Source organism: Passer montanus, unplaced genomic scaffold (genome assembly GCF_014805655.1).
Source record: "Passer montanus isolate IOZ18808 unplaced genomic scaffold, ASM1480565v1 scaffold22, whole genome shotgun sequence".
In the NCBI taxonomy this organism is placed as follows: Eukaryota; Metazoa; Chordata; class Aves; order Passeriformes; family Passeridae; genus Passer; species Passer montanus.
The window spans coordinates 2,482,263-2,501,234 of record NW_024366815.1 but is presented as its reverse complement, the minus strand read 5'-3'; the positions used below and the strand labels follow the sequence as shown (position 1 = coordinate 2,501,234).

General features: G+C 37.3%; 1 protein-coding gene across 7 annotated transcripts in view; it reads left to right on the top strand.

Moving 5' to 3' along the window:
• The window catches only part of CPLANE1 (ciliogenesis and planar polarity effector 1), a 59,038-nt gene that overhangs the window by 20,740 nt on the left and 19,326 nt on the right, over positions 1-18,972 (top strand). For 4 of the 7 annotated variants that reach the window (XM_039709872.1, XM_039709873.1, XM_039709871.1 and 1 more), the window contains exons 19-34: positions 129-346; positions 609-773; positions 1,801-1,939; positions 2,257-2,366; positions 3,413-3,568; positions 3,729-3,837; positions 4,197-4,500; positions 4,922-5,855; positions 7,014-7,177; positions 8,186-8,319; positions 8,887-8,969; positions 9,889-9,957; positions 12,148-12,230; positions 14,656-14,842; positions 17,019-17,264; positions 17,437-18,186. In XM_039709872.1, the coding sequence (XP_039565806.1) occupies positions 129-346; positions 609-773; positions 1,801-1,939; positions 2,257-2,366; positions 3,413-3,568; positions 3,729-3,837; positions 4,197-4,500; positions 4,922-5,855; positions 7,014-7,177; positions 8,186-8,319; positions 8,887-8,969; positions 9,889-9,957; positions 12,148-12,230; positions 14,656-14,842; positions 17,019-17,264; positions 17,437-18,186 (3,851 nt within the window). The remainder of the gene's footprint in view (positions 1-128; positions 347-608; positions 774-1,800; positions 1,940-2,256; positions 2,367-3,412; positions 3,569-3,728; positions 3,838-4,196; positions 4,501-4,921; positions 5,856-7,013; positions 7,178-8,185; positions 8,320-8,886; positions 8,970-9,888; positions 9,958-12,147; positions 12,231-14,655; positions 14,843-17,018; positions 17,265-17,436; positions 18,187-18,972) is intronic. The other 3 variants (XM_039709876.1, XM_039709875.1, XM_039709874.1) reach the window with 3 other exon arrangements.

The window sequence follows — 18,972 nt, the reverse complement described above, 5'->3', positions numbered from 1 at the left end:
TTAAAGCAAGTAGATGAGTCTGTTATTATAATATATGAATGCAAATTCAGAGAACGTAATGATGTCAGAATGAAAATCCATGTATTGATTCAATTAATTTATCTGTTTCTGGGCTTAATATTTTATAGATCCCATTGAAGAGGAAGATGCAGATGTTCTTTATAGTTCAATGCAGGAACTACTGAAAGCAGCTGCTATGGCAGATGTTGATATTCTCTCAGAGACATTTCAGCTTTTGATGGAGTCTGCCAAGGATCTTTGCAGAAAGTTTTACGGTTTGGTTCCGGTTGGGTTCTGTCTTCCAGCACCACCATTGTACTGTCCTCAACCAGCTTCTCTCAGTGAAGTAAGTCTGTTTCTTGTGTGTTTGTTTGATGGTATTTACTAATCTTTATGAGCTTTATTCTAGTTCTTTTGAGCTCATTTTTCTGTTTTCTTCCATGTCTGCTCATCTGCCCAGGTAGTACTGCAGTGATGAGAAAGTATGTGTGCCTCTGTGTTTTTTCCATAAATTATCTATGCTATAGGAAGACAAGATTAGGACTAGTAACAACATTTAGTTATGTGTCCTTTCTAATTTTGAGCTTTGTTTGTCTTTGCATTTTCAGGAAGACAGCGATGACATTCTTTTAAAAACAGAGAAAGAAGTCCGTCAGAAAGTGTCAGGAGTTCTTCAGAGAATTATCTTGCTCTTCCGGGCTGCTCATTGTTCTTGCTCTGCAGCACAGTGGTATATTACACAACTGAAGTGGGCAAGAAAAGTTATGCAGAAAGTAAACATTTCACTTTCTATTTTTAACTTGATTATCAATTGTAAATATAACTGATAAGTTTGCAGCTGCAGAAGCATTCAGTCTCACCTTGGCTTTGATGTCACGTTTTGTACATGTCATCTTCTAGTTTTACACTTCATGCTCATTTTTATAGGAAACCAGAACTTAAAGATATAGGGTATCTAAATCATAAGGTGTTTCCTTTTGAGTCTTTCTATACCTACTTGGTAACATATGAATTCATTTATTTCCATTAAAAGGGGAAAAAAAAAAGACTTGAATTGGGAGTTATAGCTGTTAGCTGGATATATATGCTCCAAATCATTAGGGCTGAATATTAACATAGAAGGTAATGCTCACTTCTGGTAGAGGGCTCATCTTAGTGCACAGAACTTGTAAGATCTCTTTTTACTTTTGTACAATTTGTTTGCACAGGAGCAAATTCAGAATAAATTGATTAAAAGTTTTTGTGTATAATCAGTCTTTTCTTAGGTCATTGTAATATAGCTACTTAAAGAAGAAGAGAGTGTGTATGGCTCTCTCTTTCTGCAACCCCCCTGCACCAGCATTAATGCAGTGATTGAGATCAGGAACTGATCTGGCTGAAAAGTATTTACTTCTGTTTGCATGGTCACATGCCTGTTGTTGGCATGGGGAGCTGCTCAGACATTTCAACTGAAACTGGAGGCAAAGCTAGTCAGCCTTGGTGACAGCAACCTGGACTGTGTTGAATCAGTTCTTGATTGTGATCTTAGTTCTTATACTTTCTGTTACTCTTGTATTTCATTGTAATCATGAGTACCATTCAAACAAAAGCATTTTTTGTGCCGTAGTTCCTATTAAACATATTCCTTTAAATGAATTTTCAGAATAGTGGTTTGAAGAAAATCAAAAGCAAGCTTCAGGGAGTTTTACTGATCTTAGCAGTATTGTAATAACTGAGAGGCTGTGCATTTAGTAGTGATACATGTAAAGTGTTAACTGGTTTTTATTGACATATTGATTGTTTATTTACCTGTTATTATAGATTCGAATGAAAGATTCTCTTCCTTTGCTGAGTCCATTCCCAGAGACTTTACTTTGTTACTGCAATTTCCGCACTGCACTCTATGGATCTACATCTTCTGGAGCCCATCAGTTTGATGATGTTACCTGTAAAATTTTAGGTCCGTATGGAGTAACATAAAATAATTTAGAGCTGGAGGAAAGAACACCAGTGAAAATCCACAGCTGGCATATTAGGTTGAAATAGTATATTGCAATGCATCAAGAACACATTTCATTTCCAGCTTTTATGTTAGTTACTGAAACTCTTATTCTAAATGTACTGTTCTGTATTGGGTGTGAGCTGATAGATGTGAAAGAACATGAACACTAAGTGGGACTAAGGAGCTGTAGCTCCAGAACAATACTGAAAAATGTCAAGCTACTCTATTTAATTTATTTAAATAGAATCTCATCATATTGCAGTTTTGTATTGTAGGTTGGTTCAGAGAGTTCTGTGCATTATGTTGGATGTTTCATGTTCGTGAAAAATTATCTGACAACTGTAGGCGGTACCAAACTGCAAGGGAAAATATTAACAATATCAAGGTAATTGTATTCCTAATACAGTAGAGATACATCTTAATAGTATGAAGCTTTGAGAAGAATTCTAAAGATCTGCTGTATATTTCTGTGAGAACTTCTATTTGCTTAACAGAACAAAACAAGCACAGTGCTTGCAATGTGAATTACATATTTGATGCTATGGAGCAGTGTGCTGTGTGTGTGATCTCCATCCTCCTGACAGTATTTCTGTTAGGCTTTTGCTTGGTACTTGAGTCAGAAGAGCTGCCAGAAAAGCAATAGCTTCTACACTTGTTGACCTAAGAATTTACTTTCTGGTTTGTTTTTTTCCCTATTAGGTCAAGATATTTTGAGAATTTCCTGAATAATACATACTTAGTACACCAAAATTAGGGTTTATGGTGTGCTAAGTATACATGGTTGTCGGAAAGAGTAATGAAAAAAATTAAAATTTGATCATGTTTTCTCTACTTATACCTTCTCAACTGATGTCAGAGGTCCAGGAAGCAAAAGAAAGAAACTACTAGCATATTTGTCAGGTATTCTGTAAGAAGGCCAAGATTTTTCTTCACCAGAAAAACTAAGCTTCAGATAATCAGTATGGCTTTGTTTCGAATGGTGGATTATTCTAATTTTTCTGTACTTCATCTGACAGTGACAAATGAGATAGACTGGTTTATTTTGAACAGTATTTTCTATCTTAAAAGCCTTAATTATCTTGCTCACAAGAAAGAATTTATGATCACCTGAAGTCAAAGTAGAATTACTTACTTCACAGTTTAGGCAAATCCTCAGGTTTTACTTGTGACTGTAAACAAACTCTTCAGCTGTGTGCTAATAGAATTTTCCTAAGCTGGTTTTAAAAAGCCCTTTTTTTTCTCTCTCTCATTTTTTTAACGTACAGTATGATCCATTATAACGCTCATCTGTTTCCTGCCATCATATACTGCTCTGCTTAACAGATAAGTTAGAGGTTTTTATTTTTAAGAAGCATTACTATTTGCAATGTATGAATCATTTTGCTGAAATACAGTGTTCATAGTAATTAATATTTCTGGTAATTTTTTTAGGATCCAAATGGATATGATGCCTACACAGTTGAGCTTTGTCTGAATGCAGTGGAGTGGGCTTGTCGAATGCTGCCTTTCTGCAGATTCATGAATGTTGAAGAATTAGTTCAGGATGTAATTTTAAGTCTGCTTGGAGAATTGCCACCAGTAAAAAAGGTAAAAGACCTTAAAACTAGTACAAAAGCAATATAGATTATCACAAATATTTCTCCTCTTTGGGAAACCTACTGTTTCTTTTCTCATGGTGTAAGTTATATGTGAAAAGACACCTACTTGTGTGATAGCTACTGGAAAAAATTCTTTCTTTTTTGTGTAGGTGGTAGAGATTTTTGTAAAAGCATTTCCTAATCCTGAAGATGTAAGAGTTCCACTAAGAGATAAATATCATAGACTTCAGCAGCGACTCAGACACAGTACTGTTAAAGGTAACATTCATCATTCTTCCGGAAATCTTAAACAAGCTTTGGTTTTTATCCTAGTTATTAGCTTGCGTCAGTACTTTCTGTCATACCCCATGCAAAACAATTATTGCCATTTTCAGTTGAACAACTTTGAGTTTTGTCACAAAGTCTGTGTTTTCTTTCTGATACATACGATTTCTATACCAGTCACAGGGTATCGTGGCTTTCAAAATGTTGATGTTTCTTCACATTATCACAGTTTCTTGTTGAATTTATAAATGGCTCTAATTTATTATTTTAATTGAAATCTAATTCATGTCTCAATTTGAGAGACTAACTTAAAACTGAAAATTAAGACTGCAAACTTGGTTTTCTTTTTTCAGAAAGTCCTGAAAGTGAAAACGTGATGTCTATACAAGCTGCTGAAGAAGTGAGGAAGAAGGCCTTGAGACGTGTAGTAAAGAACATAGGCCCCATAGAAGTTAATATTTGGGAGCCAGTAGAAGAGGCAGCATCAAATGATGAAGAACACTGTTATGACAGATTCTCATTAGGTACTAGTCTAAGCACAAGCACACTTACTGATGTTGGGAATCCTCAGGTATATAATGAAGCAGACATGCCAGACACACTTTCTGATGTTTTATTTACTGAAGAAACAAGACTTCAAACACCTTCATTGCCAAGGTATGAAAAATTTGCAACAGAAGGCTTTTGACTTAAATTTGGGGGCAGGGAGGGAAGAGTTGTCTCCTGCTGATCAAGTAGTCACCAAACAGGTAAATTGTTACTATGGGTGATTTATCAAGTGACGAATTACAGATTTCCTAAATCATAGAATTACCAATGTTATATTAGTTAGTATGTGACTAATAAATTATTGAAGTGTCAATTACTATCAGCCGTGTCTACATTTGTATATGTTACTGCCTAGTTTCTGTCTATGGATTTTGAATTTTATTAACTTGCCACCTATACATTGTACTAATGTAAATTTGGGGGTTTTGGCTGTTTCTAACTTCAGTGGAAGATAAGGAACTAATGTTGCATGTAACTCTTTTAAAAATGGATCTGGATATTAATGGTTCTTACATCTATTGTCTTACAGGGAAAATGAACTCCAACGACAAAGGGAAATAGGTAACAAAAATACCACACACAAGATAAAACCTCCTAACTGTAAAACAAAACATAAAGACAAAGTGTGTAGGAGAGACACGCTTAATCAAGATAATTTGCCTGTAGTTGGTGCGTGGGAATTTGAACGTGATGATGATGAGTATGTTAGATTTTTAGAACTCTTTCTGAGTTATGTTCTTGAGAGAGACCTGATAAAGTACGGTGACCTTGGAATTCCATTTCTCACTAGCTTTTCTGGGCTGCTTCGAGAGCATGAATTGAACTCTCTCTTTTTTGATGTTCACACAACACTAAAACGTCGACAAAACAAAGCTAGAAGTCAAAGTGTGTTTAGAGCAGGGTCTTGCTATACTGTCACCCTGGCATCCTGTGATCCTGAAGAAGTACCTGCCTGTAATGAAAACAAAAATATTTTGGAAAAACTAATAATTGTACAGTCTGTTGGGCAGACCACAGAACCTTCTGTGTGTAACCTAAAAAAAGGACTTAAAGAAGGCTTATTTGGTTTAAAATACAAACCAATATACAGAGCTCAGACTGACAATCAAGGAGTCAGTGTTGCACAAGCAAACCAGACCTTTCATAACCATCCTTCCTGTACCCTGCAAACTCAGGCAATTCCTAAATACATTTACAAAACTCTTGATGTAGTTGGTATTGTACCAGCAGAAGAACTGCCTATAGATTTGATGGACAAATTAAGCAATATTTCAAAATTGCTGGAGTGGATGATCAGATGGTCTGATAAAAGACTGCCCTGTGGTTCCAATAAACAAGATTCCTTAGAAGAGACTCTCCCAGTGATACATCTGAAAACATCATCAGCAGCTGTCCTTACATCTTTTTGGTTGTTAGAACAGTTATATGGAGACAGATCTCAAACACGGAGCATAAAATGTAAGGTAAGAAAAAGGATGGGACAAGTGTTAGTGAAGTGTGTGAGTTATGCCAGTAGGGAAAATCACATATATGTTTTACCTCATAGTTCTCTTTTCAGTAAAACATGGAATATTGATTAATAGCCTTTCTTTTAAGAGTTGTAAAGAAAATGGAAAAAATCCAGAAATACTGAAATTCTGTCAGTAGAAATACTTAAGTTGGAGATGAAAATTCTCTTTGGAAGTTTGAAATATAGGTCATTTATTCAGACACCACATTTTTTGCACAAATTCCTGTAAGTTTGGCTACTGTGTCTAGTTTTGGACATCATCTTTGAAAAAAACATACTACTGGAGATAGAACATGGCAAAGCAAGGCAAAGAATAAAGAAATAGTTCCTCTTGCAAGAGTTCCTTTGTGTTTGAGGACAGTGCAAATACAGTCTGACTAGAGTATTTTAGCTGTTAAAGACCAGTGAAAAATGACTAGCACTGTTACAGAGATTTGGAGTATATGTGTGGATTTGAAGGAGGCAATTTGCCAGAGGAATCTGGTACGAGTTGCTTTAATTTATATTTCAGAGACAACTGGATTACTTAGCTTCTTTAATTAACAATACAGAGAGTCAGAGAATACATGAAAGGCTTTGAGGGAAGAGGGTTGTGCGACTCAGGTTGAGAAGACTTTTCTCCAATTTCAGCAGGGATTTTTTCTTACTTTTGGTTTGTATTTTCTGGTTTTTTGACAAGTATTTTGTTTACAGCTTACAAATCTTGTGCATGCATCTAACCACAAGGTTATTTATCTCTTTTTGCCTTTCATACTGTTTTCAGTGGTAAGTCGAGAGTTTTATATTGTCTGGATAAGGCCAAATCTTACTGTATATATTTGCCTTGATTATATTGTCATATAGTGTCTTTGACCATTCATACTCAGTTGACACTGAGAAATCTTTCTTATATTTTATTTTCATAATTCAGAGGACCATTGCTTCACTTAATGCAAAAAGGGGAGAAACTCATTTCTGTAAATCTGTAAATCCAGGATTTTTTGCTGTATAATAAAGAAAAGGATATGAATTAAGTATAGCCGTTCTATATGAAAGCATTGTGGTTTTTTTTAAAGTACCTGATGGGTTTTTTTAACTAGTGGATTTTGATTATTGTTGTTTTTATTAATAGCATCCAGATGATCAATATCTGAAAGAAATTGCATCTCTATCAGAAGCCCAGTTGAGAACAGAGGAAGAAAGTAGTATGGATGAAGGCTCTTCCACAGTGGCCAATTCTCCTCTTGATGTTCAGATTGTACAAGTCTATGATAATCTTTGTGAAAGTGATTTGGGGTAATTTTTTTTAACCTAAGAACTCTAGTTGGTCATAATTTCTCTACTAAGCAGCATGAGGAGATCTACTGTTATATATGTATTATTATATCAATATTTATATTTATGTATTATATACATGTTTAATTTTGTGCAAAAAGTCAAACTTGGGCATATTGGTTACAGCTGCATGAAGCAAATTAAATATTCTCAGTCAGCACATGTACATAAAGTAGCTGTTGCATATTGAGTGAATTGTACATGGTTGTTTATAAACTTAGTGACGGAAATAGAATCTAGATTACAAATATAACAGGTGTCATGGTTTTCTCAAAGAATTTAGATAACTTCCCCTCTCTTCAGTGTAATTTTCTTTTATTTGAGATGAGTGGTTCACAATGTTAGTTTATTTTCCTCTAGATCTGTAATCTAGCTATGTTCATATGTGTGCATGTCAGAAAAATAGATGGAAAGAGCAGTAAATATTTTATTTGTTAATATCTTGCACTGTCTTGAAGATAAAGAATCCTTAACCTGAATTTCTCTGTGGCATTTCCTCTTATATTGCAATAAGAAAAAAAATTGACCTCTAGTATTAGAATATATATAGAGAGTGAGTTATGTAGATCTCTAGTATTCTGAAAATAATCTCTAGTATTTTGAGACATGATTATATTCTTGTCTGACCATTTCCTATTTTTCCCAATGAACTAAGTTCCTGTGAGGGAGATAAATGTTGCCTTAACCAGGTGATTTTAAGGACATAGCACAGTTTGTCTGGAAAAAGCCTGTCTGCCTGTCTGTACCTGGAGTGTACCATTAATGGCACTAAAATACCACAGCTATGCAAAAAAAAATTAAGCTTGGTTTAAGTTGTAGTCAGAGAGAAAACCTAAATGAATATTGGTTATATCACAACAGTGCTTAGTTTACAGTTAGGCACTAGGCTGCAGTATGAAAGAAACAGCAATATTTGAAGTGAGCCAGGTACTTATATTGTTAATTGTGTTTTCTAATCCCTATTACCAGAATGTCTGCAAAGCCAAAATATTTTGATAAGAAGAAAATTAGTCATGGAAATAATTCTGTGCCTTGTATAACTGAAGACCTGAATGAAGTGGGACCATTTGTTCAGCAGGAGTTGGATGTAACATCAGAACAAGGTTTGTTTTAACTGTATATCCTTTTATTGTGGTCTGACATATAAAGCAGTAAGAGTTTTGCATTAATGCGATTTTATGTCCCTCTGTTTATTTAATCAAAAAGTACTAATGTCTTCATTCTTGTATTGAAATTGTTTTATCCAGTTTGTATTATAACTAAATTATATAAAATTGTTTTATCAAGACTTTCTGATCACTTTTTCTCTATGTCCCTTTTTTTTATAGAAATAGAAGAATGTATGTTAACATGTTCTATTCTCTTATATATTTTCACTCTGGAAATATTCACATAACTGTGCAAAACAGTTTGCACATTTTAAGAGCTCAGTATGCATAAATTATCATATTTGTATCCTTTACATAAGCTACGGATTTTTTTACCTCTCTCTTTGTGTGCATGCATCAACACCAGTAAGTACACACATTTTGAATTTGCAGAAGCAACTTTGAACACTTTGCTCCACACTAGTGAAAAAGTGGATTAATATGACCTGCTGTCAGAAATCATGTAACAGTACTATAATCTATGTAGTTTTTTAATTTAGAGTAATTATGTTTATATTCTAGAATTCTTTGAGGAACCATATGAAACTTCAAAGAGCTCAAATAGCTCTGTCAAGATCAGACCTGTAGAACATCAAAGAGAACAGGCAAGTTGCCATACAATCATCAGAGTTCATAGAAATGTTTGGGTTTGGAAGGGACCTTAATCATCTCGTTCCAAACCCCCTGCTATTGGTAGGGACACCTTCCGTTAGACCAGATTATCCAGGGCCCCATCCAACCTGGTCTTGAACACTTTCATGGATGGGACATCCACATCTTCTCTGGGTAATCTGTTCCAGAGCCTCATCTCCTCACAGTAAAGAATTACTTCCTGAAATGTAATCTAAACCCACCCTTTTTCAGTCTGAAGTAATTCCCCCCTTGCCTGTTACTATTGTGCTCTTGTAAAAGGTCCATCTCCAGCTTTCCTGTAGGCTTCTTTAGGTACTGAAAGACTGCTCTGAAGTCTCTCTAGAGCTTTCTGTTCTTTATGCTGACCAACCCCAACTCTGACAGCCTTTCCTTGTGGGAAAGGTGCTCCAGGCCCCTGAACACCCTTTGTTCTGGACTTGCTTTACCAGGTTCATGTTTTTCGTATACTGGGGGACACAGAGCTGAACACAGTGCTCCAGTGAGTCTTCTGAGGACAGAATAGAGGGGAGAATTGCCTCTGTCAGTGCTGCTCTGGATGCAGCACAGGATATTACAGTGCTCCAGTGAGTCTTCTGAGGACAGAATAGAGGGGAGAATTGCCTCTGTCAATATGCTAGCCATGCTGCTCTGGATGCAGCACAGGATATGTTTGGCTTGGACAATCTCTCAGTATTCCTCACCCTGTACTTGTTTCGATCCTCTGTAGGCTTCATTTTTGTGCTTGACTTTGTCTGAGAACTCATTGTTCATCCATGCAAGCTTCCTGGCATTTTTGCCTAACTTCCTCTTCATTGGGATGCATCCCTCCTGAGGTTGGAGGAGGTAATTTCTGAATATTAACCAGTTTTCCTGTGCCCCTCTTCTTTCCAGGGTGCAATCCCATGGGACTCTACCAAGCACATCCCTGAAGAAGCCAGCGTCTGCTCTTCTAAAGTGAAGGTCAGTGAGCTTACTGTGTGCCCTCCTCACTGCCCTGAGGAACTCAAATTTCACCGTTTCATGATTGCTGCAACTAAGGCTGCCCTTGAGCTTCACATTCCCCTCCACATTCATCAGCTGCTTCTTGGTGGTCAGAATGAGGTCCACCATAGTACCTCTCATTGCTGGCTGTTCTGTCACATGTGGAAGGAAGTTATCATCAATGCCTTCCAGAACCTCCAGATTGCCTGTGCCATGCTGTGTTGCCCCTCCAATAGATACTGGAGGACCAGGGCTTGCAAAGGTGAGGTTGTTCCTATCTGCATATAAAGGACCTCATCTGCTTAATCTTCCTAGTTGGGCAGCCTTTTATCAGAACTCCACTGTAATGTCACCTGTCTCTACTCTCCCTGTAAATCTGAGCTAGAAACCTGTGGTCAGATCCTCATCCATCCCCAGGCAGAGCTCCATGCACTGCAGCTAGTCACTGACATAGAGGGTGGCACCCACTCCTCATGTCCCCTGCCTGTGCTTCCTAATGAAAGAGCCTGCATCCATCCATTCCAACACTCCAGTCATCAGAACCATCACACCACGTCTACAATGCCAGTAACATTGTACCTGCCAGACACACACATTTCCAACTTTTTTTATTCCCTGTGCTATATGCTTGCATGGAGGCCCCTGATGCAGCTGAGTTACTGGCAGGAGGAATCGTAATTCCTTTGTGCAGCTCTTCAGGTGCTCTGTTGACAAGCTGCTCCTCTTCAGGCATCTCTTTCTGACTGTGTAAAAAAATTGCCCCTCTCCTGACAACTTTAGTTTAAAGGCCTCTTCCCCCTTTCCAAGACTATGACTTAAGGTGCTCTTCCCCTTCTCTGGTAAATGAACTCCATCAGCCCTCAGCAGACCAGGTTCTCAAAGCAAGTCCCATGGCTGAAGAAGCCATATCCCTGACTGTGGCACCAGTCTTGTAGCCATTTGTTGATTCACCAGATTCAAACCCTTTCAAACCCCTTCCTTGTGGAAGGATGGGAGGGTTGACTGTGCACTCCAGAGCCCTCGCTGCTGTTCCCTTCTCAGCCAGCTCGTGGATGTGTCACTGGCACACGTGTGAAACAACAGCAGTGGGTACCAGTGGGTTGTACAGGGCTTTGTTGTCTCTCGGAGAGATCCCTGACAGGAGCCCCATAGAAGCAGCACCACCCTAGAGAGTGTGTCAGCTTGGCAGATGGATGCCTTGTTACTTCTCAGAAGAGAGTTACCTCCTACTTTAATTTATCACCCATCAACTTTCCTTAGTTTTGCTGGTTGTAACACGGAGAGCAGGTCTGCCTGCCTTACTCAGCTCCAGCATTTCTCCTGATGTGACAGTGTCTTATATGGAAGCATTGAGTTGTTATGAATACTGTTTTCATAGTATCATGAATTCATCAATACATTTGTGAACTTGAGGGCTAAATTGTTTAGGGTTTGTGAATCTTCTTTCTTGCTTAATAATAAAATTAACAATTAAAAGGTGGTAAAGAGATCTGGTCTGGGCACTTTTGGAAATGTGTGTATGATTTCATATATGTATATATAGTAGATATATTATGTATACATAAAATTGAATTGATTTCTAAAAAAAATACGTCAAGATGTTTATTCTGCTTCTGTCTGAAAACTCAGTCTGGATTTATAAATAAGAATACTTTTTTATGCATCATTTTTGGTCATAGGTGTCTTTTCTTTGAAAGTGGCTAAGGGCAGGGCTGCTATGCTATGGTTGTGGTCTCCAGTTTTTTCAATATATTGCACTATAGTGAATCTATGGCATGTGCAAAATCCTACATTTGTTTCATTTTCTTTTTTGTAGATAGTTTGTGTATAATGGGGTTGCTTCCACATTTTCATCTTTACCTAGGGGGTGTGAGATTAGCAGAATATATATCCAGGGTGCTACATGAATATGAATTTGGAACTAGAATCTCATAATAATGAGACTATTTTAAGAAAGAAAGGTTCTCAGGTAAATTGTTACATCTCTGTTGCATGATCTGTAACTGTCTTCTGATAAGTATATAATTTTGATTATTTTTAGTCAGATTTTTGTAATTGGATAATTAATCAAAAATACATTTGCCATAGGCTAAAAAAAATGGTATTTTATTGAAGCAGGAGGGATAGAAAAATTTGCAAGTTTAGATCTTTTCATCTTTTTGTATTCAGCAGGTTGCCATTTCAGCTGTAGATAGTGCTCAAGAAGATCCAAACCTGGAAGAAACAAAGGAAGAAAAGGCTGAAAAGAATATGTAAGTGACTTGGGTTTTTTAAACTCCTTTAAGTCTTTTAACTTTGCTTAAAAATCTAAAGCAGTTTTGTTAATGATTGTATTCAGTGATGTCTCGGGTTCTTGCTGTTGCTTATAGCAACAAAGCCATAGTTTCAAACAGTTTCAATCATCTCCTGTTTCATGTACAGGCATTTTGACATGATGAAGGGCTGGGTTGATGAATTGTTATTTTAGTAATGATCTAATAAAACAAGCATGATTTGTGGGAAGATATATTTTATCTAGGAGAAAGATAGACAATAACTGGAAAAGCAGAAAATCTTATTACAATGGCATATAAATAAATGTCCCCATGTATACATAACATTTGTGAAAGACTTTAAAATTAATTTTAGAAAGACTTGAAATCTTCTACTTTTTAAAATTACATGTTTTTGTTTTAACTGCATGTAGGATGCCCCTGGAGAATTTATTATGTCATTGTTTTTTCTCTTCTAGAGATGCAGATTGTAGTGATATTAACAGTATTAGTTAATATCACTATATTAACTAATATTGGATTTTCTCTTCCTTTGTGTACCAGAATCAAACTTTCCTTTGCCTGTTGTCTTGAATAGCTGGAACTTTTTCAGTGCTTTTGTTTGATTGCTAGGGGAGACAAAACATGAATGTCAATATTTGCCAGCTCAGATTGCAGTGTAATACAGTAATTGAAGCAATGCAGATCTGTATAGCTTTGGTCAGGTGGCTTTCAGGTACTTCATCTCATACTAATTAAAATACTTTTTCAGGAGGTTATGTGCATATTTATACACACACATGTATATAAAATGGAAACAGCATAACAAATCATTGTAGTATTTGCAATTATTGTAGTATTTCTCTATAATATGACTGAGGTTGTTACTAGCACCCTTTCCCACTCATTTTTTTAAAACAAGATGCAGAAGTTCCTAGGCAAGATAAACCTATACTGTTTTATGTAATAAAACAATATTTTTGATTTAAAGTAATGTGATGTGTAGTTTTGACTGCAAAATATTTGCAGGTACAGTGTATTATACCTACAAACAAAGTAGCTTTTTCTGGAACTTTTTTGTACTGTAATCCTTGTGGATCATATACTTTCATATGTTGTCTGGAATATTGCATGGCTCAAATGTTAATTCAGAGATACCAGATTTGAAGAGACATTATAGTTTTGTTTTCTGGTTCTGGAGAGAATTCATTATATAATATTGCTATAGAAGATACTGGATTATATAGAAGACCTGAACAATAATATTTTAAACTTAAAAGCATTTTAATTTAAATTTCTAAAATGCAGATATCCTATGGCAGCTGATAGATTTACATAAATATATACAAAATAAAGAGAATGTTGGAATTAGGAAAAGGAGTCAGGAGTCAATCTTGGGCTTTCAGTTCTGGAACCTATGAGGCTTTTTTCAGTTTAGAGGAAAATAGGAACTACGCATACTTTTGGGCTCCATTTTCATGTGTCTCTAATCTCTTTTCCTTCTTGAGTTTCTCATGCCAACTCTTTAAAAAAAATTTACTCAAATTTTTGGCATTTCATGTCATGCCTGCACATTGTAATTGCCTTCTTAAAGATTTCATATGCCCCTTCACACCTATTACATATCTAAAACTATTACTTATTGTCCATTACTTTATGATCCTGTTTGTTCACTTGGAGGCCATTCTGTACAATTGTACAAAGTTCTCTAAGGGTTGCCTGTATCCATAGTAATGTCACCATTTTTCTTAAACAGAGAAGTGGTTTTGGGTTGATTTCTGTTGGTATAAGTAAAGTCCTTCAGTTTCTTCATAGCTTACTGTAAATCCTAACCCTCTCTTCTTCATGTAAGGAATTAATGTACTTAATATTCTTTACCAATTAAAAGATGTAATCACTGTGGGAAAATGTAAGGAAAATAATTTAAAATTGGAGTAATACATACAATTACTCTAAAATCTTGTTACGTTTTGAGCCCAGATATCTAAAGGAACATTACTTTAAGTCAAAATGAATCTGCCTTCTTCCTTATTTCAGCTAAAAATGTCCCTCTTAATTTTCCACCAGCTGTTTGACTTTATGACTAACCAGGTCTTTTTTCTGTTTTTATTTGTCAAATCATTATTTTCTGCCTGCATCTCTAGTGATAATAATATTTTAGATATACTTGTGGCTACAAAATCAGCTAGACCTTACATCTTTACTACTGTTTCTCATTCAGTATTTGACGAAGTGTTAGTAAATATGTCCTACATGCTCTCTGGTCATGATCGTGCACTGTTAATATTCAGTCGCTCCAACAAATTAATTATGTTTTTTAAATACACAGGTACATTTAATATTTTTCTGGATTGATTTAAGACAACCTTGTGTAGGTGTTTTGAACTCTGAATGTTTTTCATAGTTCGTTCTTTTCTTTCTTAAGTAGTGCAGACACTATAAGTGATTCTCAGCCTTCTGAGACTGCTGTGTCGACAGTGTCAAGTCTTGCCTCCTGTACTTCTGTTTGTGCAAAGCAAGAAGTCAAGGAAGAAGTTCCTAGAGAAGAGAAACCAAGTACATCAGAAACTGTCAGACAGATGCTACAAGATGAAATGTTTAAATTAGTTCAGGTGAGAGCATCTAATTATTTTAAGTAATTTTCATGATACCAACTGTGTTGTTAAAAAAATTGGAATAGTTACTGTTTTAAGGACCTTCTGTGTGTGGTTGGTTCAGTGGTGGCTAAATGCTAGTGCACCCACTAGAATACACTTACTCATTTCCTGCTGTGAGATAGGATTAGGAGAAAGACAAAGCAGGCTCAAAACTTTAAAAGGGTATAAAGAAAACTTCAGTCACAGCTCAAAAAAAGAATAATAAGAATCAGAATAAAACCTTTAGAACACTTCTCCTGCTCCCTACAACCTTTTCTTTCTCAGTAACAACATACAGAAACAATTCAGTCAGTTTTAGAATAGTCTTTCTTCAGTTCACTTAGGGAGGGGAGTTGCCCTTGCTATGGCATAGACTTCTCCACAAGAAACAGTTCTCTCATGGCTTTTAATGTCCACGAATAGCAGCTGCTCGGAAATCTGCAGTTGTGGAGTCCCTCCCATCTTTCGCAGCTTCCCACAACTGTGTTTATGAGCCATGTCAGCTTGTGGTGTGCTATTTTAAGGATGAGCTGTTCAAGATCAGAGGTTATCTTTACCTATCTCTGAGATCATCATCTCTGTTAACAGAGGTCTTCCTCTCTCCCTTGGGGCACTCTTTTCTCTCTCTATGCAAACTTCTCCTGGGATCACAACTACTGCAATATCTGCTCACTTTAGCATAGATTCCTGTGCTTACATCTACAATTTGAACAATTCATCCTCCCAAATTTTCAATGAGTTACAGGAAAAAGAGCCTGATATATCAATTATGTCTTCTCCATAGCCTTACAAGAGGATTTCAGCCCAAACCTGAGGCATCTCAACCCTCTCATCTGGGACTTGACTTCTTCTTACTGACCTTCATGTCTTATGCTGTTCTCTATGTGTCTTTACTCTGTCCTTTTCTCTCCCTGAGGGAGAATTGAAGGACTGCAAGTTTTATCTATGCCCTGAAAGAGCTAATATCTTGCCCAGGGGCTGCCGATCCAAACAGGATCCCTGCCAGGGGTGTCAGAGCACTCACAGTGATGGATTCTCAGGCCACGCTGTGGCTGTGTCAGAATCTCAGGGGGCCTGGGCCAGAACAGCAGAATCTCCGGCCGCACCCTGCCAGGGGTGTCAGAGCACTCACAGTGATGGATTCTCAGGCCACGCTGTGTCAGAATCTCAGGGGCCCTGGGCCAGAACAGCAGAATCTCCGGCTGCATGGCTGTTTTCCATCCCCTGCTGCGTTCAGTTCCAGCCGCGGGGCACTCTGTGTGGCCTGCACAGCTGCCTCTGGGGGTTTTTTGGCTGCCGGGCTGGGGGGAGGGCCGGGATCTCAGCAGCCAGGCTAGTACTCAGCGGCCATGGCCTCCCTTGTCCCTGCCGGCAGCCGCTGGGGCCCGGCTCCCCCCGGCTCCCCGCAGGCCGGGCCGGCCTTGCTGCCTGTTCCCAGGCCAGAAGGGAAGGAGAGAATTCCCGGGCTTTGTTCGTATTCACATGTGTGTTCATAGAGGCGGGTCTGGTTTTTAATTGGCTCATGAACGTTCTTATTCTCAAAGCTAGCCAGCAATTGGTTTTGCTAGGCACAGAGGAAGATCTCAGGAGCTCCTCTCAGAAAAAAATCACTTCAGTGGGTGGCCCCAGCGCAAAACAGCACAGGTTGTTCTTTAAAGAGATTTCTAGTTCCATGTTAACCACTGTGAAACGTATTTTACACTTTACTCTTACTTTTAATTCAAGAAAATTAGTGGTATAATAATAGATCTTTGAGTGTGTTTTAGATCACATATGTCAATGTCCTTTAATAGTTTACACTTGGAAAAATTCTGATGCTGTAATAGCTTTTCAACTGTGCTAGGATTTAAGTGGTGGTAAAATGTTGATCCAATTTTATGTGACCTTACGTTTATTGAAAGATCACAAAAACCAGAAGATACTTGTTTTGCATTTGCATAACCTGTCTGTGGCAGGTATTTATGGTATCTTACAAGGAAGTCTAAAACAGTAAACAATTATACAAATTAATCATTATTGAATCATCCCATTATTGGGATGTTGTGTGTTTTTGTCACCTGATAGTGAACAGCTATCAGTTAGCCTAGACATTTTTGCTAAGACTTCTGTTAAAATTATTTGCATTGTTAACTTTGTTCATGTGTGTATTCAGCTCCAGCAGATCAACTTCATGAGTTTAATGCAATTAGTGCAGTCATCCTTTACCAATGTGCCAAATGTGCAACAAGTATTACAGCAGCATCGGTTGGTTCACCTGGCAGGGAGCCAGCCTGCACACACTGCTGAAAGCAATGCTTCTCCAAAAACAAAAGAAGAAGAAGGAAAAACGGGTCAAGAGAGCTCTGCTTTTCAGCCAAGGAAGAATGTAGAAGATGAAAGCAACAATGGTCAAATAAAAGTAGGTATATCAAAGCATGGTTTATGAAGACTGTTCAGTATATCTGATATGATATCTATCCTGTTGAGTGAGGAAATGTGTTCATAGTGATTGGTGTAGAAAGAACTATTTTTCTGTGTATTTAGTGCATGGTTGATGTGTAAGTGCTTGTTTATTTGCTTTTCTCATTTAGAATTGTGTGGATATGAGTACCTCTTTGGCATTATATGAAAGCAACAGCAAGGAAACGGAATTAATGTCACCATACCAAGATCTGCATTCTTCAGTGCCTACTAAACCATTTCATCTCCTAGCTCCTTCCTCAGGCATCCAGAAAAAAGTGAAGCTTATCCCTGTTGAAAAAAGAAGTAGTTACTCAAATGGATTTCCTTTGCTTACGCTTGAATCAAGTTATCGTGTCAAACCAGCATTTTTACATCCAACAGAGATGTCATCAGCATTTGCCAGGCCACCCCCAGTACCACGAGTAGCTTGGAGTTCATCAGATTCCTTATGGAACCATCAGTCATCATATGCACCAAGAAAGAGTAAGGCAGAGGAAGATTTCCACAGAAGTAGATACAATCCTGAGATTTCAAGACAAAAGCATGAGGAAAAGGAGAGATGGGCAGAAACAGTGCGTGAGGGTCCTCCCAAACATCTGAATTCAGATCAGTGTGAAGGACAGCAAGAAGATTCACCTCAGCCACAGTTCCCTGAAAATGTGAACGTGTTCAAAACACCAACCACTCAGAGCCTGGCTGCTCTGCCACTGTTGCGCTTGCAACTTGACCCAGTACCTAGAGTTCCACCAGCTGTAAGGCAGCCAACCACTACTACTTTAATACCTGTTAAACCTGCAGCAAAAGATGCTGACTCCAAAGAAACACAGGGGGATGCAGGAATATCACTACTTCAGATTAATTTACCTCAGAAAAAGAAGGTACTGAATTTGATATGTTTTTCTAAGTTGTAATATTTTGTCAGTTTCACAGTTTCTTAGTCATCAAAATAAATTTAATGTTTAGACTTTTGAATTTGAAATTGTTCAGCACAGATACCAGCAGGGATCTAGAACTAAGGGTACCTGCTTATTGACATGTCAGTAAGGCAGACTGCAAGCCTGAAAGTGTTTATAACTACATTAGATTGATTCTACATTCCATAGTTCATCAGTGTTCAGCCCACTGGCAGTGAGTATTAAGAATTTACTATCTAAAATACTGGACAATATTTGTATGGTAAAATAATAGGGTTTTTTTTTCTTGAGAGATTATAATATAATTGCTTATAGAAACAGAATGTGGTGAAAAATCTTGTTTTGCAGGGCAGAAATGGAATGGTAAAAGGCTTGGTAAGAAAATACTACGGATGCTGAATACCTGATGTTTTGAAAAATGTTATTTCTTTTAGGCTTACATGCTTGCATATCCCAGTTGAGTAAAATGGAAAAGCTTTTCCTTGAAAGGTGCTTCAGTCCTTGTCTACATTGGATGGTTCCTAACTTCACCCTGAACTACCTACATAAGAAATGCAAATATTAGTGAAATATGTTCTGTGGAGAAAATTCTTGTGCTCTGTGGAGAAAATTAATACCTTTTAATTTTCAGAAAATAGTTTACACATGTACATGTTGGCAGAGGTTCTGGTCTGATTCTATTAATACTCCATTTCCATATTATTTACAAAATGTTACAGGAGTTTTGTTTGTGTAACTGAAATCCAAACT